General features: G+C 55.4%; 1 protein-coding gene across 1 annotated transcript; it reads right to left on the reverse strand.

The window, feature by feature from the left end:
- Nucleotides 1-2,454: 2,454 nt before the first annotated feature.
- FAM163B (family with sequence similarity 163 member B) lies at nt 2,455-23,373 on the reverse strand. Its single transcript, XM_069031985.1, has 3 exons — nt 23,262-23,373; nt 3,063-3,178; nt 2,455-2,982 (listed from the first exon to the last, which is right to left on the reverse strand). The coding sequence occupies exons 2-3, from the start codon at nt 3,153-3,155 to the stop codon at nt 2,455-2,457; spliced, it is 621 nt and encodes a 206-aa protein (XP_068888086.1). The 5' UTR covers nt 3,156-3,178; nt 23,262-23,373.
- Between the last annotated feature and the right edge of the window lie 201 nt (nt 23,374-23,574).

The raw sequence follows: 23,574 nt of genomic DNA on the forward strand, positions 1-23,574 counted from the left end.
TTAATAAAGTTGTCACATTTATGGTGGTATTTTGTTTTATTCTCCAGTTTGTAGTGGAGTGCTAGGAACACTGGAATTGGGGCTGTGGTTTTGCTGGTGCCCAGGGAAAGCAGAGCAGCTTGAAATCAGGGGAATTACAGCTCCTTGGACAGTGATGCAAGGAAAAGTCCCAACAGTTGGGGGATTTTGGGAGTGTTGGGGGCCCTTTGGGGTTCTGTGGCTTTAGAAGCTGCAGCCCTGAAGCTCCTCAGGGGGTTATGAGCAAAGAGATTTCATATGGTGCCAGTAAGAAAAGGGCCTTCCTGAGCTCCCAAGGAGTTATTGCTCTGTGTTTTTACTGGTGTGGCCCCCAGACACTGAGCCAAAGGCCCTTTAGCATCCCCCAAACTGCTGTGTGCACCCCAAGTGCTGCTGCATCACTCCCTCAGCAGCAGGGAGCTCCTGAGAGCTTTGCAAACACCACCCCAAGTTTGCAGATGCAGGGACAAAAAAACCCCAAAACCTCAAAACCCATGTCAAAGTAGTTTATTTCTTCTTCTTTTTTTTTTTTTTTTTTTTTTACTTTTCCCTCCCCCATCTGAGATTCCCAAAGTCCTGTACAACAGATCACCAGGTGAGGGTTAGTGAAAGCTGAGTTTCCAAGCAACAAGGGAAAGAAACAAGGAAAAAACGGAGGAAGGGAAGGCTGGTGGGAAAAATCACGAAAAACGGGGAGAGAAGGGCTCAAGGCATGGGAACAAACCCCAGTGAGGACTGTACATGGGAGCATGGTCTGTGTGGCTGCACCCCTCTGGAGCAGAGGGACTGTGAAGCATCACAGGGACCGAGCCCGGAATATTAAACACGTAAGAAACCAACCCCAGCCCTCCCCACCCCAAAGAGAACCCCCCCAGAAAGTCGAAGATACTCATTTGCAAAGACTGACTTGTACTTCAAAAGGTTTCCTGTGGAATTAAAAGCCCTCGTGGTTCGAAGTAAAATACCCGGCCGGGCTGCAAACAGTGTCCAAAGAGCCTCGGGGGCTGGAGCCACGGCTGCTGCTTCCCAGAACATCTTTAAAAAGGAAAATCGCCCTGGAGCACAGCGCTGAGGGCAGCAGAGTCTCTGTGCAGCCAGTCCATCCTCACCAGCCATCCCCAGGTGATGATTTAACCTGAATAATGCCCAATCCAGGAGAAACAGGGTGTTCTGTCACTTGGAGAGTGGTGAGGTCGGAGGGGAGGAATGGAGACAGCCAGGAGAAACCCGAGCAGGAGTTCCCTCATGGCTGAAATTGCTCTCCTAAACCTCTGAGTTCCCCCAAGGGCTCCTTTGCAGCACGTCTGGTGCAGAGGGACACGCTCAGGGACCAGCTCTGTCCCTGCTGCTCTGCCAGGGCTGTCCCTGCAGGATCCAGCGTGGGACAGAGCCGGTGCCACAGCCAGGCTGCCCGGCCATGGGAAATGGCTCAGTGGAAAATGCAAATCGGAGGTTTTTGCCTAAATTTAGAAGTGTTTTGACACTTTCCTGGATGGGGAAAAAGCGTCTTTTTACTTTTATTTCGCTTTAAAAACCCCTCTCAAACAAATAAGTGCGTGTAAGAATGTGCATGCAAAGGGTGGGCACACACACGGTGACCCCTGCGCCACGGAGCCCTCAGTCAGACGTTGTGTATGGCATTACTTGGAGCAGGGATGCTGATTATCCCGAGGGATATTCCTCCATCCCAAAGTGTGCTGTGTGTAATTTCCATAGCTGGGTAATGCAGGGCTTTTGCACCCCCAGCCCAGCTCCTTCCGAGGGCCCACGAGGCCACTCCAGGGGCTCCAGGGACAGGCCGTGTGCCCAGCCACCATCCTAACCCTGAGGGGATTGTGCCTGTCACCCGGGAATGAACGCCTGCCTTGAGGAGTGCCATGGGCTGGGAATAGTGCAGGGCTGTGCTCACTCACACCCACACCCACAGACACTCCCACGGCTGCAGCAGGGAGCAGCGAAGGACAGGGTGGCAGAAAGGTGGGCAGTGACAGCCCTGCTTTTCTAGAGGACATTTTGGGGTCTGTCTGTGCACCTGAGTGCATCCTAGGCCCCCCAGGTCATGCCTGACCTGCAGCACGAGCCATTTCCAGCCACCCACGAGCCCCATTGTTCACTCATCATCCCCGGGCCAAATGGTGAGGAGGGGCAACTCCTCCGTACAAAAGGATGCTCAATATCAAAATCCTCTTTATAAAAGAAAAGGGCAAGCAATGCAGCGCTGGAAAACCTCACATTCCAGCTGCACCCTCACGCTCCCCACTTGGGGTTGCTCTGCTCCCCTTTTACATCACCAGCCCGCAGAAATACATTAACTTCATTTCCCCCCCCCCCCCCCCTTTTCAAAACTCCTCCAGGAATTCCAACCAGCTCTTCCCGCTGTCCAAAGCCCCGCAGAGGTGCGAGGGGACGCTCGGGGCCGGGCGGGCAGGCGGCACCTCACACATCGGTGCTGATGCTGCGGCTGCGGGAGAACGCTTCCCGCATGGCCGAGAGCCGGTTGGGATTGAGCGCCTGCAGGTTGGACACGGGCAGAGCCAGATCCTCCTGGCTCACCGTCTTGTAGCTCACCCTGTCACCTCCGTTGTGCAGCTCCTCGGGGGGCTCCTGCAGGAAGAAGGTGGGGGGCTCCTGCAGGAAGGAGGTGGGGGGCTCCTGGAGGAAGGAGGTGGGGGGCTCCTGGAGGAAGGAGGTGGGAGACTCCTGGAGGAAGGAGGTGGGGGTCTCCTGGAGGAAGGAGGTGGGGGTCTCCTGGAGGAAGGAGGTGGGGGGCTCGTAGGGAGCGCAGCTGGGGCAGCTGGGCCGGCTCTGGGCTGGTTTCTTGGCGAAGGGGGATGAGGAGTAGAGGGAGGGCCCGTTGGTCAGCACTACGTTGCGGTTGCAGTGGAGCGGAGGGATGTGGGAGTGCACGGCGAAGTCGGGCTCCTCCTCGTCCTCCTCGGATTCATCCTTCTTGCAGCAGTAGTACTGAAACGGGAGGGGCTCAGCTGGCACCCCAAAGCTCCCGCCCCATCAGCCCTCCCCACTGCAGCATCCCCCGGCCTTACCTGGAGCCTACAGTAGCAGAGGACGGCGATGATACAAAGTAAAATGACAGTCGCTAATATTCCACCTGTGATGACCACGGTCCCGGCTGTCATCCGCCCTCTTCTCCATTAACAGCCTGCAAAGTTGAGTGCAGCGGGTGAGGGGGTGCAGTGAGGGGCTGGGCTGCAGAGCCCCAAACCCTCTGCTCACCCCCCTCTGAAGCGGGCTAGAAACCAGGAGGGCTCTGTAGGGCAGAATCAGGCCAGATTCCTGCACTGGACACATGTGGAAAGTCATCAGGGAGTCCCTATTTCCCCTTAAATCTCACCTTGCAGTTTCAAGGGTTAAAAAAACTTCAGGCAGTGGGTGAGAGATTGAGTGAGAAGCAGCTCTGGGGTCACATCTGGCTGGTTTGCCCTCAGGAGGGGGAGCCAAGGGAAATAAAACCAGGCACCAAGGGCACCCTCCTGGCTCCTGCCAGGTGGCAGAGAGCTTCAGGGATGGGAGAAGGAGCCTTGCAATATGGATTTCTGAGCTGTGCTCATTTTCCTCTGAGCCTATAATCCATTTTCCCCAGGAAAACAACATGGTATTTTAATTTGGAATAACCGGAGCTGCTAAGTGAGCCTTTAACGACTGCAGGGAGCGGCGTGCTGCCCTCCCTGACAGCGGGATGTATCCGAGGCACCAGGATCCTGCACATCACCACGGCCAAGCCACAGCGTTGGGGGGCTGTGGGGGCACCCCAGGATGATGCTTGACAGCCCCAGGTGAGCTGTGGCTGGCACAGAGGGCACTGGACATCACAGAGATGCTATGGCTCAGCTTGGCCCCTGTGCTCACATTTTGGGGTACCACCAGCAGCCTTCTCCTCCTGGAGTGCCCCTTGGGAGCTGCCACAGCACTGGGAGCAGTGGAAGGTCCCTCTCCCTGTCCCTGCTGGGCACACCCAGAGGGCAGATGTTGTGTATCACGCACAGCACACGAGCCCTACGACACCACCACGGGTCTTGCTCTCAGCATCCCTCCCCTGAACGCTCACAGGAGGCCTGGAATTCCTCTCCATGCCGGGATGAGGCACAGCATTCTGCCACAGGAAGGATGCTGGGGGGAAAAGATGTGTGCTGCCCGCTCACACCCGCCAGCAGCTACGAGACAGCCACACTAAAACTGGCACAAATAAAGCTCCAGCAACCCTTTAGTTCGGGCTGGGAACAGGAGAAGCGACATAAATTAAGAGAGAAATCGTACCCTGACCACCTACTCCACAAGTGCTTTAACAAAGCTGGCTCCCAGCTCGTGCTATCAGGTTAAACCAAAACCCAGCCACCCCAGCCCCAAATTACTTCAGCACCCGAGGAAAGGCAACTGTATCTGTCAGGGATTTAACCGGCTCCCAAAGAAAACAAACCCGTGCCATATTTTCAGGCACTTAATGTCCTGCTAAAGTTGGGTGAGTGCTGAATGGATAAAGCAGCGTCACGTTTTGTGTTGCTGCTGAGCAGCTCGGGAGGAGAGAAGGGAATTTATCCCGACGGCTCCACGGCTTCTCCCACCGCGTGGCCACGGGGCAGGAGCCGGGCCAAATCCTGCCCTCGTTCCTCGGGGAAAACGCTCTGAGGAAGCTCAGGGGGAGCAACACATCCATGGGAAGGGTTTGCCAACGATGCATTAGTGATTTAGAAACTCTGGCTGCTGTTTAAAGAGGGATGGAGGTGCCTGGCTGGACCAGGTGCCAGCTGGAAATGCCCATCCCTGGCTCCTTTGCCGCTCCCCTTTGCGATCCCCACGCTGTCCCGGAGCCAAGGATGCAGGGCCGGGACAGGAGCCTGGCTCTGGGGTGGCCACACTCAGCCCTGCAGGCTCTGCACCTCTGTGATCCCACAGGGATCAGCATCTCCCTGCCGCCCCAAGGTGGGAGGTGGCAGGCAGAGCTCTGCCAGGGAGGGCTCTCCGGCTTTTCCACCCATTAATTAAGCCCCGGGGCACCAGCCAGGGCTGCACTGAGCCAATTTCCACGGCTCCTGTCCAGCCGCGCCCAGCCAGACGTGGCATCGTAGCCACTGCTCCCTCCGAAGCGGGACCATTTGCATTTCTCCCTTTTCCCCTCCCCAAACATGCTTCTCTGATTAAAGCCGCATACCTGGAAGCACTAAACCCTCCAGCGTGCACAGGGGGAGGAGAGCAGAGCATGCGGAGGCCCATAAGCTGAACAATTCCTGTCTAGACCTCCTTTTTTACATTTGTTCCTAATTTCACGCTCCACAGGCTCCCAGATTCATATATTTAGCAATAAATATCCTGCTAAAAGGAAGTGCTTTGCAGCTCCGCTGTGGTCTTGGAGAAGGTATGCGGGAGGGAGCCCCGGTCTGAGGAACGCAGGCACGGGAGACTCAGTCCTGGGAGACCTCAGCTCCTTCCTCCAACGTTAGGAGCCCTCCAGCTACCAAGGATGGCTGAACCCATCCAAATCCAGCCCCCAGCACATCCTCCGTCCCTGCCAGCCAGCAGCAAGGGGCTGCAGGGGGCTGTAACCCCACACAGGCTCTTTGCCCCCAGCCCAGCAGCCCTTTGCTGTAGGACCGTGGTCCCCAGTGCCACGGGCTGACAGGGGATGGTGGCCCTGGGGTTACTGGGAGCACGCAGGGCCCGATGCAAGATTTCTCCTTTCTCAGAGTGCAAAGGATGGGTTATGCTGCCACAAACCAAAACCACAATTCCCACATGCCGCTCCTGCAGGAGCTGCTTGGTTTAAACACAACCCTGTGTCGCCTGCCTGCTTCTGCCTGTCCCTGCCATGGCTGAGGATGTGGATTTGGAGGCTGGACTGCTCTCTAAGGGCTGGCTCTGCCTCAGCCTCTGCTCCTGCCTTCCCTTGGGCACTGCCACGAGGAGCTGACCGACCTTCCCAGCCCAACCCAGGCGTTGGGGGAAGCTTCTCATGAGCAACGGAGAAGGGGTGGGATGAGAAATCATCCTATTTCACCCCCCCCCCCAGCACCTTGAACACGGCCCCTGGACCACCGCGGGTGCCCAGTGAGGGGAGAGGCTGCTCACAGCTGCCCTGGCTCCTGCACAGGGCTCCTGCAGCCGCTGCCTCTCGGGAGAGCTGCGTGGGAGGAAGGCTCCGAGCAGCTGGGGGGGCTGAGCTCAGCCCAGCCCAAGGCTCCAGTGAATACCCGGCTCTGAAAGGCTGAGCTCCAGGTCCAGGGGCTGGAGGGCTCATGTGGACTGGCCTAACCCTGCCTGCTGAAGCTGGGGGAGACCTAGGGATGGAAAAGGAGACTGCTCTAAGGTTCCTCTTAGCAGCCAGTTAAGGCAGCTTTCAGGATTCGGAGGTATTAAGAATAATCTTCAGGACAATTAAATAAATGTGGCTTTCAGCTATCCCATCCCACCCCAGCTCCCATCTGCAGGGCAGCAAAGTCACTCCAAAGAGTTTTTGCACCAGCTGGAAGTGCTGCCATGGCAAGTGGTTAAAAACCAGGGAATGCTGGTCCTGCTGAGGCTGCGCCTGCCCAAGGAGATCGTGTCTCACATGCAAAGAGCTGTATCCCACACTTGTCCCACTGCACTGCTCCTGCATCCCCCAGCAGCCCTGGGACCTGCTTCCTCTGCAGCCAGAGGCAGCCCAGCCCTCTGTTCCACATGGAATGTGGGAATTGCCCTTATCCACCTGTCTCCAGGAGCTGGAGAACAAAACACCCAGGCTGGGTACAAAGCGCCAACTGGCAGCACAGACAGCAGTGCTGGCAGGATTGATCCCGCCCGGTGCCCAGCACTGGAGCAGGCAGGAGCTGAGACCGCACCCTAATGAGCACCCAGGGATAAACACAGGCAGAACACCCCCTGCTCGAGGGACACAGCTCAAACCTCAGCATGAGACCCTGCCCCTTGTCCTCAGCGCTCAGTTTGTGCAGGGGAGACGGGGCTCAGCTCTGCCCTGCGCTTCCAAACAGCCGCGATGGAGAAAGGAAAGGAGAAAAAAAGCAGAAACACCCATCCCACCCTTCGCAGGGAGCAGGGGAGGCCAGCGCCGTGTCCTGAAGTAACACCACCCTGCCTGACTTGGCTCTGCTCCGCACCAGCACATCCCTGCCTCCGCTCTGTGCTTGGACACGTTGTTTCTGCACCGAGTGCTGCCGTGCGTGGGTGTCCTCTGGCACCCGGGAAGGGCCTCTGAGGGGGGACTGACCCTGGCACAGCCCCCAGGCTGACCCTCATCCGGGCTGCTGGGGGGGACCAGCTCGTTGGGTCACTCCAGGGCAAAGACCCAAGGGAGAGAGCTCAATGAGGTTGGGAAGATTTAAATTCTGTGTGGAAACTGGGAGCTGAGCAGGGGCAGCACGAGTCTGAGCCTCTGTGGTGGGGGGAGAGGAGCCCCGCAGGTCTTGCCCTGGGTGGGCAGTGCAGCCACTCCCCAGCTCACCCATGTGCCTTGAACCCTGATGCTGACACTGCTGGTCAGGCCCTGCCTCAGAAGGAAGAAAAAGATCTCAGCATGATGCCAAGGAAACAGGAGAGCACATGAGTGATGCTGGCTGGCCAAGATGCCACTGCCCTGAGCCACTGGGTCTTGCTGAAGGCAGCATTCAGGACCTTAAATCAGAATAACAAGAAATCCCTCTGTAATTAACTGTCCAGGGCAGAGCAGACTGGATCCAAGCCCTTGATGCTGTAAAGTTCAGGATAAGCCTGGCTTACACTCCTCTGATGCCACACTGGAGCCCTGTAAGTGCCACAGCTCTGCCCGGAGGTAAACACCAGGGAGCATCGGTGTGACAGAAAGCCACTACCACCAGCCTGGGAAGTGGGAAAGCAGCAAATAAACCAGAAGCCAACACCAGTTTGGTGGCAAATCCAGCCTTCCTGGTGCATTTCCCCCAGTTCCTGTAATCCTACCCAGTCAATGAATAAGAGCCAGGCTCTGGGAATGGCCGGGCAAGGTGCCAGCAGAAGACTTTGCATGGCCGGAGCCAGCGGGCAGGGCAGCTGCCAGAAACACAGGCAGGAACGGGGCTTTCCAGATGAAAAACTCTTCAAGCAGAGGGCCTGCATCACTCCCGTGTGCTCCCTGTCCCCTCCTGAGGGCAGCATTCCTGGCCGGGGGACAGCCGGGCTGGGCTGCGGGTGGGCTGGGGCTGGGTCACTGCAGACCCCTGGCTTTGATAAGATCACCTGGGCGCTCCTCAGCACAAGGGGACACATCTCATCATCCCATGCTTCCCCATCCCAGCACCAGTGCTGGCCCCATGGAGCCCCCACGGGAGCCCCCATCTCCAGGCACTCGGTGCTCCAAGGGTTTTTCAATGTTTTATGAGCAGAGGGCACTTGGCTCTCTGCTGTGCCCTGCTGGGAGAGTGCTGCTCACAAATTCCCAGGCTCATCCCCAGCAGATGGGTCCTCCTGAGTGCTGGAGATGGCTCAGAGATCCCAGCAGCCCCATATTCCCCCCTGCACCCGCCAGGACCGTGCTCATCCCATCTCTGCTCAGACACTGCCTTTGGCAGAGCAGCTCCTTGCACTCAGGAGGGGCTTCCCCTACCCTGAAAGGTGCCACTACTGATAATCCCTGGACTAAGAAGTTCTGTGAGCCTGTGGCACCTCAGAGAGGGCTCCAGCAGCTGGGAGATGCCTGTAACACTGTCATGGGCGAACAGAACAGAGAACAAAAACATTCCACATCCACCTGACCCCTTCTGGTGGCTTTAGAGCCCTTACCTGGCTTAAAGCCAGCTACAGAGGTCACTGGCACTGGTACAGGGATGACCCACAGCTCAGACTCCTCTGACTGTCCCCCACCAACACCCCCAGCCTTCCTGCAGCTGGGAGAGCCCTCGATGCTTCAGCTCCCACTGATGTCCAGAGCAGAAACCACACATTGTGAAGGCAACTTACACCCAGAGCCTGATCAATGATTTGTCAGCCAGGACCTTGCTGGAATAGTGCTCAGCTCTGCAGAACAGGATCCCAGCCACCCCCAGCCCTGGGCAGGGCTCAGGGGACACCCTGAGAATGGCTGAGGGCAGGACAACACCATGGTCAGGAAGGGTTTTAGTGCCCTGGCAGTGAGAGCCAAGGCTGGAGGTACAGGTGAGCACTGGGCTGATTTAGGGATGTATCCCCCATGTCTGCATCAATCCTAACCCGCAATAAACTCCTCCAGAGGGCTGGAGGGACCAGGGACTGCTCCTCTCCTTTCTGCCCATTCTCAGCTCAGCCCTTCGCAGCCAGAAAAGCTCCCCCAGTGCTGCCAGAGCAGTGCTGAGATGGGAAATGGGTCACAGTGAGCTGCTCCTTCTGTCTGCTGCTGTTATAATTCAATATAACCACACATTACAATGGTATTACAGATAATTAACCCCTGAATTTTACAATGAAAAGCGTTCTGTTAAATCTCACGTGTCAGTCCAACAACTGCTTGTTGTATAAGCTTTTTCCAAGTACCAAGGATACGCTGTATACTCATCCCTGAAGGTGTCCCCGTCACAGAACCATATTTTGGGTCAAAAGGACCTTTAAAGGTCATCAGGTGTGACCCCCCTCAACCTGCCAGAGCAGCCAGGCTGGATTCCTGTGTGACAGCAGCTCATTGACAACAAAACCCGGCAGAGAAGGCTCAGCCTGTTCTGGAGATCCATCCTGCAGCAACAGCCACTTCGAATCGTGGGGCTTCCTGAAGCTTAAAAAAGCAAAAATTCATGGGAGAATCAGGGGATCCTCTCCCAGCAGTTTTTAAAGCAGAGATTAGCTCTCAGTCTGACTTTCCAGCACATTTAAGCAGGTTTCCTCGGGTCCAGGGGGTGCTCGTCCCGGCAGCATCCCGGCAGTGAGGGAATGTGTGCTCTGCAGTAATGAGGCGCTGATGGCATTTAGCACAACCAGATCACGCCTCACAGAAATAAATATTTGCACAGCTCATCACGGCGGCGTTAAGGCTTGCTCAGCACAGCGCCCGGCAGGAATTTCAGTGGCTGCAGATGCTCCGTGGAGAGAGGCCGTGCTGCTGGGGAGGGATGGGGGGAATCGCTGAATCACCTGGATGCTGCCCTTGGGAATGTCCCCTTCAGGGGCCATCCTGAAGGTACTGCTGTCCTCATCCCAGAGTGACTGGGGAAGGTGGCTGGGGACGCTTCAGCACAGATGAAGTGCTCACGCTGCTCTGTGGAAATGAACAGCCACATCCTGAAAGCATCCGCAGGGACGTTGGTGACATCGAGAGGAATGTTGGTGACATCGAGAGAGATGCTGGTGACATCGAGAGAGATGCTGGTGATGATGACAGGGATGCTGGAGACTTCGACAGAGAGTTGTCCATCGCTGCACACCAACCCTACATTGACATCAGTCCAGGACAGGTAAATCCCAGTAGCCAGGCCCAAGGAACTGGTGCAGAAGTGATGGACTCACCCCCAGGTCTGCCCTGCCATGAGCTGCCACAGCCAGGCTCTGTCATGATTTCAGAACTGCTGTCAAACCACTCCAGAGGGCTTTACCCTCCCCAGTCCCACCTTTCACTGCCCAAGCAGTCTGCTTAAGCACCAGGAATTATTCCCATCCATCAGCTGGGAAGCAGGCCATAATCCCAAACATTCATAAGCAGTCTAAACTCCATCCAAATTAAAAAAAAAAAAAAGAAAAAAAGATAAAAGAAAGATGTGCTGTCTTTCCACCCTGCATCATTTAATCACCTCTTGAGTTATGGCTTAGGCAGCTTGAGATATTAAACATTAGAGAGAGCAGGTTTGGGAATTAGCAGCTTGAGATAAGCTGCTGCAATCACTCTGAGTGGGGAAAAGGTCAGGGAGTGGGGAGCACCCACTGCCCAGCCCAGGACTGGAAATGTTCCTTGGCCAACCTGAAAAGCTTGGATTAGCTCGTTGAGAGCCAACTATAAACCTTACTCCTGATTAGGACTTTTTCCTGCTGCATTCACCGAGCAGGCAGTGCTCTCTCCCCACATCTCACAACAGCAGAGCTCACTGCAGTCCCCCAGAAAGGCACAGCCACAGAGATCAAAACCCTTAATTGTCAGAAAACACTGCTGAACCAATGCACTGAAGGTGGAAAAAAAGGAATGTGTTCTTCTGAAAGAGCGACTCTTCCCAGAATTCACATGGATTTTGGAAGCTCCTCACGCTGAACACCAGAAGCTGCTGCTCCTGGGGGAGCAGCCTGGGGGAGCTGGTGCCTGACACCAATAGCTCACACCAACATTCCCACTGTCCCATCTCCCAGGAAATGCCTGGAGAATGGGGTTTTGTGGCTCAGATGTGACTGCTGGAGCATAAGGATGGGAAAACACTCACACAGAGTCACCGGGGGAGCTCTCAGCTGACGACAGCCCTGGCTGGGAGCTGGAGCTGCCTCCTGCTCCCAGGGGCATTCAGCATCCCCTGGGAATGAGGATTTACAGGCCAGGGACACTGCACAGGGGGACAGCAAGGCTCTGGTACCCTCTGATGGCCACGCAAAGGCAGCAGAAGCAGCAACTCTCCCTGTGACTCCTGCCAGTGGCTGCTTCAGCTCCCGGGATTTGCGGCTCTGGAGAATCACTGGAGAATCATCCTGATGGGAGGACATGGACTGAGTCACCTCTGCTGCCACCCAGCCTTGGGCTAACAGAAGCCCTGCATGCTCCAAAGCTTCTGTTTGCACCTTTTGGCTTCTGCTCCAGGCAGGCCCAAAGCCACACGGAGCCCTGCTGAGACACTCTGAGCCGGCAGCCTGCCCCAGCTGTGCCTTCAGCCGCCCTGCACAGCTGGGATACATTCCTGGCTCATCCCAGGACCTCTGGCTCATCCCAGGACCTCTGGCTCTCTCATCCTGGCAAGAAAGTGCCTGAGAGGGAAAGTGTTGCTGTACCAGTGCCCCTTCTTCACACAGGGAAGTTGATCATGGCTCTGTTTTTTCAGGTTGCCTGAAATCCATCAAATTCCAGCCCATTTCCAGACTAGGTGGCTTCCACCAGGCCAGGCACTGGGTGAGCAGTGAGCTGGGAGCAGCTCCATGCTCCCACCACCCCCTATGCCGGTGTTTGGGAAGGATGAGCCCCACGGCTGGCCCGGTGACCCCGCAGATGTCCCGGGAGGTGGAGGAGCCATCGATCAGGGTGGGAGGAGGGGCACACTCGGTGTGCATTGCTGGTAAGTGGTGAATCCAACAGCTCTGCATCTCCCAGGGCTGTGAACACGGCTCCGTGGCATGGGCAGATCCTCGGCAGATCAAAGCCTTTGCGAGCTGCACACCCTGCTTTGCTTTGCTCAGGAGTCACAGATCCGGGCTGGGATCCAGGGAGTTCCTTTAAAATTAAATGCAGCCACCTGAGAGCTCCAGGGACACCCTCCACCCGGCCACCAACACATGGACCAGCGCCCCTCTGTCCCTGCCCACCCCTCCCAGCTGTGGGTGGGTGTCTGGAAATTGGTGACACTTCCATCAGCATCACTGTCCCCACCAGTGTCCCTGAGCTGTCCTGGCCTCTGGCTTTCCATGCAACCTGCTTATTCCTCCTCAGTCCCCCTCCTCTGCCCTGGGGACACAGACCTGGGTCTGTGCTTGCAGCTCCTGCTGCCGCTGTGGGACACCAGGGGACTCCCTGGGTGCTGCAGGCAGCCCTGCCTGGGATCTCCAAAGAGATATACGTTGCTGCTCTCAAAAAAATAAAAAATCAGGGAAAAGGGTTGGGAGTTTCCATAGCTACAGCTTTACATTGCTCTGGCGGAGGCTCCGGCTCAGGCCGTGCAGTGAGGCACAAGCAGAGTGTTTTTTCCCACTCCAGCCCTGCAAGGCAGCGTGGTGCATGAATAAAGAAGAGGAGAAGAGAGAGGGAGCTCGGGGATTTTGGAAATAACGCATAAGTGTTGAGGACTGGCTCAGGAGGTGGCCTCTGGCACAAGATCCCTGCCCTGCTGCTGGGGCAGGGTGTGAGCTGCCCTGGGGGTGGGAGGGAAGGAGCCCCTCATCACTCGGTGAGGGAGATGAACCTTCACGCTGCCTGACGTGGGCAGAGGCCAAAACCTGCTGCTTTTCAATTCCTGCCTGCCTGGTGCTCGCAGGGCTGGACCTCAGGGACTCGGGGAGCTGCTGCAAGCAGGGAATGAATGGGCAGAGGTTTGGGGCTGCTGCCGCTGCCCACAGCGCCCGAGACAGGGGACTTGTCCGGCCGCCCATCCATGTCCTTTGTTCAGTGTAATGTCACCCCCTGAGGGCTGGTGTCAGCACTGTCACACGTGCATTTGCCAACTGATCACAGAATCACAGAATTCCAGACTGGTTCGGGTTGGAGGGACCTTAAAGTTCACCTCATTCCACCTCCTCCCATGGGGGGAACACCTTTTTCTAGCCCAGGTTGCTTCAAGCCCCATCCAGCCTCACCTTGGACACTTCCAGGGATCATGAACAAGAGGCAGATGGGCTTCCTCATTGTTTGCACCCTGGAGTTTTTCTACAGGCAGTAAAATCTCCTTATGTTATCCCCTTCAATAAGGATTTATCATTGCTGCATCAGGGAATTAATACAGACCGTCTGAGAGGGTAATTTTCAGATTCTCAGCAACTCACCATGAAGCAGTTCCAGTAAATTTTGCCTTTTTCCCCTCACCTTAATATTGTTACAGCTTTTCCTGGGAGATGAGAGAGGGAAAGATTCAACTCAGAGAAAAAAAACCAAAACAAAACAACAACCCCACAACAACCAAATCGTAAGAGAAAGAGCAGAAAAGATAAAGGAACTCACACAGCTCAGCTGAAAACCCTCATTAGGAGAATAAAGAGCCAGAGAAAAACCTTCACACAAATTGCTCAGCTCAAGCCCACGTGGGGTGGGAACTGCCGGGATCAAATGTTGGAGATATCGACTGTTCCCAGGGACAGCATCTTCCAAAAGCAGAACACGTGTGAGGGATCTTCTTGCTTCTCGTCAGCACCAGGACGACACCAGCCCTGCCTTTCAAATGACTCCTTGATGCTGGGGAGGCCCGACAGAGAGAGGCAGTGGCTCATGAGCCTCATCTGCCACCTCCTTGCCGTGCCCCGCAGCCAGAGAAACGCTGCCACAGGCACTGGAACGTGGGAAACTGAGGCAGGCGAGGTGAGAAGGGTGGATGTGATCAGAAGCTTCTGCTCAGTGCTGGCGCTTCCTGGGCAGGCTGCAGCTCCTCCCTTCCTTCCTTACGCTGGCAGCACTTCAAAGCACCAGAAAATGCCAAGTGCCTTCTCTTGGAAAGCCAAGACCAGTGCTCTGAACCACCCCTGAGCCTTTCAGAGCAGCCCTGGGAAGGGTCAGGGCCCTGAACCCCCAGGGATGAGCCCACAGCAGTGCTTCCATCCCTCCTGGCAAGCAGGAGGCGGCTCACACAGCACCTCCAAATCCCAAGTGGATTTCAGCTTTGTTCCCTTGCACAGCAAGTTCACTTCACCTGAACACGGCTGCTGGAACTCCTTAGGAAGCAGGAATGTTCTGCTGGTAAATAACAGAGTTAATGTGCTGGACTGGGAGCCCAGAACTGAATTAGCAAAACTTTGCTGATTTTCTGGGCTGAACTGGGATGAACTGGGAGCCCAGAACCGAATTAGCAAAACCTTTACTGAACTGATGCTGATTTTCTGAGCTCTCCAGGCACCACCCCCTCCATGGAGGATTCATTACCATCCTGCCTCAATGTAAACCATACAGAGAGCTGAAGTTTGAGTCTTACAAAACCCAGACCTGTAAAAATGTGAGCATCTTCCCTGCCCAGTGCCTGGGAGCACCCCTGGGCACAGAAGAGCCCCTCAAAATGTGCGATGGAGCTGTTCCCGCAGGAGATGCCCCTTCGGAATGTTCAACAGACCAGAAATCTCCTCTGGGAATCAGGAATACATTCACAGGTCTGGTTAAAAAACACCCTCCAACCTGGCTGCTACTGCTCTTGGGCTTGACATGGCAGAGAATGGAGCATGTGGGAGCCCAGGAATTTCTGCTGGGAGCCCAGGATGCTTCAGTGCTGCTTCTGGCTGGTTTAGTTGGGATTACCATGGAATTGCTCAAGCCTGTGATATTCGAGGTGATGTTAACAGCCCAATCAAACAAAGCCCTGTTCATTTCAGGTCCTGGCAAACCTGTCAATATTGGGGAATCTTCTTTTCAAGCGAAACTCCAGTAGCAGAATGTGCCAGAGTTTGGCATCCCTGGAGCTGAGCAACTCTAATCCTCTGCAGGCAACAGTTCTGCCACAGCCCAGCAATCTTCACACTTTATATTTACTACCAATCAAGTCAGACAGTGTTTTAAAGACCAATCCTTTGCCTGCCAATTGGAACATTCAACAATATAGAGAATATTTATAAAGGTATCCAGAAAACAGGTTAAGATCAGTGTTGTTTTCTCAGAAGCCGGTATCACTGTTCTGTGTTTTCTGTAACCTGTGTTGTTTTCTTTGAAAGTACAACATAAACAAAGATGTGATGCCAGAAACACAAGGGAAAAGAGGTGCAACTAAGAAAACTCCATTTTCTGTGGGCTGAATCTGCTCCCACGAGCTTCTGTGAGAATCAGGAATAACTCTTGAGAAAACAGCAAAGCTGAAGTGTTGCAAATCAGAAAAAAATCATCTGGAGCTGTCTAAGATTCATTGTGCTCGTCTTTATCTCGGGGGGCTGGGATGTCACATCCAGTGCTGGCAACAGGGGATCACAGAATCCCAGAATCCCAGACTGGTTTGGGTTGGAAAGGACCTTAAAGCCCATCTCAGTTCCACCCCCTGCCATGAGCAGGGACACCTTCCACTATCCCAGATTGCTCCAAGCCCCGTCCAACCTGGCCTTGGACACTGCCAGGGATGGGGCAGCCACAGCTTCTCTGGACAACCTGGAGCCCACCAGGTCTCCCCTGCAAAGAGGGGACTCCTGAGAGCTCCTGCCCGAGCCCAGTGAGCTCAGTGATGCCAGTGCTGCAGACCCGAGTTGCCCTTGGAATCACAGAAGGGTTTGGGTGGGAAGGAACCTTTAAAGGTCACCAAGTCCAACACCCCGCGAGGAGCACATTCCCTCCTCTGGGAGCACCTTAACTCTGTCACAGTCACTCAGAAAATGGCTTTGGTGACAGCTGGATCGGAGACATCACCTGGAGGGCTTTGAGAAACACCTTTCAAGCACTTCAATGCATTTGGAATGGAAGGGGGCCTGGCTCTGCTCTCCTGGCAGAGCAGCAGCAACAGCTTCGTGCCCGTCACTGTTTGCACAAGGAAGAAGTCACACAGGAAGCCCAGGGGACAGCCTGAGTTTGAATTACTACCCCGGTTGCTCCTTTGTGTAACATAACAATAAACCCACTAAATTTTCCTAACAGCAAACGCAAATCAGCGCTCGTTATCCGTCCCCTCCCAACTCCACTCCCACTCCCTCAGCAGAGCTATTTTTCCCCAGATCCCACCGCTAATCTTTCCAGAGCTTAGCTTCCCAGCAGGCAACACCAATCATACCGAGACACCTCCTTTCCCTTCCACAGGAGAGCCTGCATCCCTGCAAATCCCTGCTTGCACTTGCGGAGAAGATGGGGAGAGATCCCCACCAGCGAGGCCGCACATCTCAGCCACCCTCCTGCAGCTGGGACACCTCCACGCTGAGCCTCCTGGCTGTATTTCCTCCCCAGGAAACAGCTTGGATTGCCACAAAATGCCTCCTGTTTCCCCCTGTAACTCCGTTTTCCTCTCCTGTAACCCCTGTACGCTGTGTTAAGTAAAGAGTGGCATCGTGCATGCCGCTGTTCTGTGGATGCCAGGGTGGGAAAGCGGGAGGCAGGAGCAGCATCGCTGCCTGCAGGGATGATGCAGGAACTCAGAGAGCCTCCCTGCACACGCTGTCGCCTCGCTGAGAAGGCGGGCAGCAGGTAAAGGAGAGGGTTAATGGCTTGCCAGAGCTCAGGCAGGAAGATCCATGATGGATCTAAACCCAAATCCACACTGAGAGCGCAGGGAATGCAGATGCAAATGGCATGGCAAAGCCCGAGCAACACCCTCTGCCTAAATCGGGAAGCAGACGCGGGTTTCCAAAGAGGAGCTCTGTGCCGGGATTGCACTGTCCCTGCCGGGCAGCTCGGAAAATACCACAGCATTCCCAGGGAGAAAAACCCAAACACCCCAGAGGAGCGAAGGTGGAATATTTGGAAGAGAAATGAGCAAAGCTATCTCTAGGTAAGTTGTTTTTCTCGCAGGAAGCCGAGCCTGTGAGTGATGCTTTAGCAGAGCTGTGATTTTTGCAGCCGCTCCGGGGACTCGTCTGGCGCTTCCCTGTGAAATCCCCCTCGCTCCCGGCACGCTCCCGCAGCACCACAGCGAATTCCAGCCTCAGTGGAGCCTCTGTATCATCTTTTACAACAAAGTCCGCGACATCTCCCTGCTCTGATCGGTGCCAGTCCGTGAATCTTTGAACCTCAAGGCATTTTGATCCCGTTCAGCTGAAGCGACCCAAGCTGGGGAGAGGCTGGAGAGACGAGGAATCCATCACAAGGCTGAGGTGATCCCCAGAGGGTTTCAAAGCAGCCACATCACCCAGCAATCTGGGGATTTCTCTCCCCCCGGCAGCCACTTTTCTGGCATTTATCCTGAGGTATTTCCCCCTTTAATCCTAAACACTCCGTGACCAAATAGAGGAGCTGGCTTTGCCTGGTGCCAGCTCTGTGGGGGGGCAGAGCTGCAAGAGGCCACTCATGCCCAGAGTGGTCCAGCCCTTTCAGGCAGCCCAGGAACAGGGGACAGCTCTGCACGTGAAAAAATGAAACCACGCAGGACTTTTCCTCCTGGTTTGCTAAGAGTCCTCTCCAGCAGAAGGGAAGGAAATCCCAGCTCTGTGGCCTCCTCACCACTCGCAACTCCCCCAGCGTAATGAGCTTATGAGCTTCTGCGGCTCAGAGCCTGTGATGAACTCGTACCTAGAGCAAAGCCACGGCTCAAAGCCAGACCTAAAGCTGGTGGGGCACAGGGCTCTGTCCCCTGCTGAGCAAGTTCATCTCCTTTATCCCCTCCCCAGGAGAGGCCAACCAGCTCAGCCTTGGAAGGACCTAAGCTGGACTTCAGTAGCAATTCAAAGGGAGAAGATGCTTTCTCACCAAAGCCTGTTTTTCAGGCAGTTTCCGATGGTTATCTCACCACCTAAGGATTTTGTGATTGTTATCTCGGAAAGGGAGGACGAAGAGGACGGGGCTGTGGAGCAGGAGTGCAGGGCCGGAGCAGCAGTGGGTGAACAGAAGGGAAAAGGCAGGGATGGGCAGCAGGCTGGGTGTGCGGGGTCTGAGCAGCTCCAAAGGGCTCCCACCAGCTGTCCCCCATGCAGCACTGACACAGCCTCACAGCAGCACCTGATGGGGCAGAGGAGAGCTGGAGGCAGCGGGACAGGATGGTCCTGCTGCAGGCAGAGCCCTCTGGTTGACTCCAGGGCTCCACGGGCACCCCTGGAACTCACTCACCCCCACTGCCCCTCAGAGCAAAACACTGGCGAAACAGGAAGACGCGTGAACCCACGACATGACTTCCTCTCTGAGGGGGAGGAAATTATCAGTGAGCATTAATTCTGCCTGCCCTGGGGCCGAGGAGAGCAGCCAGCAGCGGCTGCTGCCAGGTGCAGATGTGTGAGCGACAGCAGAGCCGCAGCTCGCCCCTTTCTCCGCATGAGCAGCATCCCTGGCACCTGGGCGAGGGCAGGGGAGGACGGCTGGCACTTGGCTCCTGCCAGGAATTCACCTGCCCTCCTTTTCCTTTTTTTTCCTTAACAGAGGGGTTATTCACTGCTCTGGGACGTGCTGAATAGAGGCGTGGGCTCCGAGTGGCTCCTGCTGTGGCCTCGCTGAGCCCCCGGAGCGTGGCAGCCCCCGCCAGCCCCCTCTCCCTGCAGAGCCGCCCACCCTCGGCTCAGGTGCTCAGAGGCGGCTGCTTTATCCATGCCTAATGACATTTCTTTTCCCCTCAGTGCCTCGGGGAGGGCTCTTTCTCTCGCCCTCCCTGCTGATGTGAATCCTGCTGCCCTATTATGCTGATCTGAGACCTTTCTTTCTTGTTGAACTGCTGGTGAGCTCCCCTGCACGCCCTGCCTGTGCCCCCCAGCCTGCTCTTCCTTCAGCCATTTCCCAGGTTTGATCCCACCGGCACTGAAGCACAGAGCAAGCCCCCTCACATTTTCAGGTTGGATCAGGTCCCTCACCTGGCTAGGACGGGCTGAGACTTTTGGTTTTTTGGTAACTTCCCTCTGAAACGCCCTTCAGAAAAGGCAATTACCAGAGTGCCATTAAAGCTTTCACCATCGCACCGCCAGATAAGTCGCTGGGAGCCTTTTGAAATAACCTTTAAACAATAGATCCTGTCTTGTTTACTGAATGTTTCTGAACTCAACAGTAATGCATCCAGATGTCACCCCTGCCTACCGTAGGCCTAACTATTTCTGGAAACACACCAAAGGCAAATTGCTTGGATAGTGTCAGATATTGTTGCAAAAAGAATATGACAAGTTTCCATCTCCTTGATAAAAGCTGTGGAGCACAGAGTTATTTCCCAGGGCAGCAGAGCCGCGTGTACCTTCGACTCAGCCCCGTGTAGGAGCTGCACCCCTCCCTCCTTGTGGACAATGGCACGTGTTTTCCAGTTTCCAGCTCCGGAAAACATCAGTGTTGCTGTCCAGAGAAGCTCAGCACACTCCCTGCATCCACGCTGGGGGGTCTGTGGCTGCAGGTGGCTTTTGTCCTGCAGAAGGGAGATGGTGGAGGAGCACTGGAGGTGGTGAGCAGGGGCTGAGCTGCCCTGGTGATGCCTCAGCTCATCTTGTGGGAGTGGAGTTGGGAGCGGAGTCAAACGTCAGCTCTGAGCCATCACAAGTGATTGTTCAATGAGCAGGAGGAAGCTCTGTCTGAGGTGAGAGGGTAACAGAACTCACCAGCCCCTGGCTCATGTCCTGTCTCCACTGCTTGTCCTGCCAAGGGGAGCTCATGCTGAGGGAGGTGCTGGACCCAACACTGTCCCTGCTGACCCTCAGCTCCAGAGAGAAATCTGTACTCTTGGACATGTAGGATGGGGTAAAATCATCATTGTTGTGATTCTGGCCTAAATCAAGTCCTGTTCCCCCTCAGTGCTGCCTCTGATACCTCAAGAACCACATCTCCATGGAGCCTGGTCCTCCTGCTGCTGCCCTGAACTGCTGTTATGGGTCCCAGCTGTTATTAACCTTTCCAGGGACAAAGAGGTCCAGGGATATTTCAAAATGTTATTCTGACCTTTAATTTTGTTCCCCAACCTTTCCAGCTGCCCTCTGCCCAGGGCTGCTCTCACAGGTTCCTGAGGTCCCAGTCCTGCCTGGGTTGGTCCTGGCTGTGAGCTGAATGTGACTGAAAGGTCTGCAGAAGGTCAGAGTCCATCACCCAACCTGTCATCCCTCTGCCCATGTGCACTGCTGGGATAAAGGCTGTTTGCTCAGGCAAAGGGGGAACTGATCCCTCCATAAGAGATCGCAAGGAGGGAAGGAGATAACGCACGATGACCTGGGAGAAAACGCAGATTAGACCGGGAATGAGCTGTAAGTTCAGCCCCACATCTCCAGCTCTGCTCCATCCCTTCCCTGCACCCCTTCAATGTCACAAGTTGCATCACCAGCCGTGCCTGTGGGAGCCCTGCCAGCATGCAGCACCTCTTCCCTGGCCATGTCCTTATCCATATCCATGACAACACGGCAGACAGGTACCAGAACAGGCCGAGTGAGAAGGGACCCAGCCATCCCTGTCTCTTACACCAGCACTGCGCAGCCCGAGGGAAAGGGCAGTCAGGCAAATCCCTTGGAGCATGGCCAGCTGCAAAAGCCCTCCTTGCCCCACATGCTGGGCACTGAGAACACATCCTGACATCCCAAAGGTCAGTGGCACGGACCCTTCGAGGCTATGAATGCCTGAGGGAATTGAGCACCTTTATCTCTTTGAATCCAGCACCCAGCAAAACTTCTAAAGATCCTAAAGGGGTGCTCAGGAATGGCTGGAGGGTCAGGGGTGTTCTTCAGCTTCAGAGTGGAAACATTTAGAAAGGCTTGGGTCAATAAACCACGGGCAGTGACTCTGTCCCTTACCCACTGCTGAACAGGTTTTCCTCAGAGAGCAAAGCCCCTGAGACCAAACCTTCAGGCCTGACTCTCGTGTCACCTCCACGAGGGTTTAGGGACTGACACAGATTCAATGGAGAAGGATCCGGAGATGTGACAGCCAGACCCACCCACCAGGCTCTACTGGAAAACAGTGACGGCCACAGCCAGGACACAGCCAGGAACCCCAGCAGTGGTGATGTTCTGCCACTCCTTGTGCTCAGGTAGGCACAGGTATTTCAGAGCTGCCTGTGTTTGTAATCTGTGCCCGCTGGCAACAAACCAGAAAGGAACAAATGCTCTTTCCTTCCTTCGCCTCAAATCCCCACATCCTCTCTGAACGAGAACCAATGTAGTGCAGTGATAAATCAACATCCGTGGCTTTGCAGGGAATTCTGTTGAAGTTCTTTATCTCTCCTGAGCACCAGCACCATTCCTTAAGAGGTCCTGTCATCGTTCTGCACAGAAATCCTGACACGCAGAGGAAGGAGGTTACACTTTAATTACAGCTGCACAGTCTTTAAGGTGTTTAAAAATCTCTTTTCACCAACTGACAGCCCCCAATGCACCTTTCTGCTCGTTTCAGGCAAGAAGAAAATCAACCACAGAGACTGCAAACAACCTCCAGTTATTCACAAGCCATTGGCACGGGGCAGGAGCCTCGTTGGGTCTGCACGGGTGTGGGATAGTTCAGGCACTCACTTCATGCACAATTCATGTCAACTACTTTCCCTCACAGCGCTATAATTTAGATGCTTCCTCAGCAAAGAGAAGATGCGATGACTAAAAAACCCATCCTACTGGGTACTTTTGCTCAAATGAAGTCACTCAGGAGCACCATCTGCACTCTAAAAATCGGGATACCCCGCCAGGTTCCCTAAAATGACAGCCATACATCATGACAGACCGAAGTGCAGAATTTTCCCATCTAGGTTTTATGCTGATTTCGCTGCTCCTTTCAGGCTGGAAGACAATCTGTTGTACCTCAAAGTGCCGTCTTCTCTTACCTTTAATTTATTCTGCCAGAAAACTGTCTACCTTAATGAGTGTGAGCACACCCCCACTACCTCCCAAGTTTGGTGATGTGTTATGTCAAATATAAATAATCCTGTCTGAAAGCGGTCGATATGGGGAAATGAAAAGCCATCTTCCCTTGGGGGATTTCTCTCTTCCTCCCACAGCCGCCCCCCCCCCAAGCCCTCAGGCTACCTTTAATGTGCTGAACAACATCCGTGTGGCTCTGAGAGCACAGACCTTGATGGCTGCTGGATTCAGAGTGACAAAAACAACCCACAGGTGACTGTGCCATCACATTCCTCGCGTTCCGCTCTGGATCCCTCTCCATCACCACTGCTTTGCTGAGCGTGAGCTAACGGGATGATGGTTTGCTGCCTAACCCAGCACTGAGGTGGCCCTACAAACTCACTGGGATGGAGAAGGGGATTCTGATGTCCTTTGGGGCCAGCACATGAGGTGGGAACAGACACATGGCTCCAGGTGAGGTGTCCAGACAGTGAAGAGAGGCCAGTTCCAGTCCCACACTGAATGTGCAGAGGTGCCCCTGGGGCAGAGAAGGACACGACCTGCACACCCAGGAAAGGCATGGGACGGGGGCAGCTTTCCCACTGCATCCCTGAGAGGTGCTTTCATGACATCCCTCATAGGCTTTGGAGCTGAAGGTGCTGTAGGATGAGGGAAAACCAAGCCCGGAGCACCCCAGTATTTCCCATGCAGGTCTGAGGTGGCGGGACTTGCCCGGTCCCTCTGGGCAGGCTACGGGGGGAGCGGATGCCGTGCAGTTCTCCATGTCCCTATTCACGCTGTCTCTCCCTCCAAATCCCATCCCAGCCCCACTCCCGGCAGCCGGGGCTATCCTCTGCCTGCTGCCCTCCTTGCAGGCATCCCCCGGGGTGCGGGATTCGCTGCCGGTTCCCCCGGAGCAGCGATCCCAGGCAGTTTCGGATGCACCGGGAAGCGGGCGGCGGGGGCGGGAGCGAAGCAAACAGGGAAAAAACACCGCGAGAGACCCCAGCGCTGGGAAAGACGGGGAGAAGGGGCCCGGCAGAGCCGGGGGGAGGGGGGGTCCCGCAGAGCCCCCCCGAGCCGGTGCCTCCTCCCGCTCCGCTTACCTTCAAACGGGGGAATGGGGCCGGCTCGCTCAGGTGAGGACCGCGTCTTCCGAAGTCTCCCGCTCGGAGAGCATCAATACCAAAATAAACGTGGATTTTTTTTTTTTTTTTTTTTTTTAAAGAGAATTATTAAAAATGAAATAACGACCAAAAAATTAAAAATAAGCGGCAGGAACGAGGCTGAGGAGGCGGGCGGCAGCGGCGGGCGCGGAGCAGGCAGCCGGCAGCAGCCACCCCTGTCGGCACATGGCCGGGCCGGCGGCTCTGCGGGGGCCGCTCCCGCCTCCCCGCCCCGCTCCCAGCGCCGCCGGGG

Source organism: Aphelocoma coerulescens, chromosome 17 (assembly GCF_041296385.1).
Source record: "Aphelocoma coerulescens isolate FSJ_1873_10779 chromosome 17, UR_Acoe_1.0, whole genome shotgun sequence".
NCBI lineage: Eukaryota > Metazoa > Chordata > Aves > Passeriformes > Corvidae > Aphelocoma > Aphelocoma coerulescens.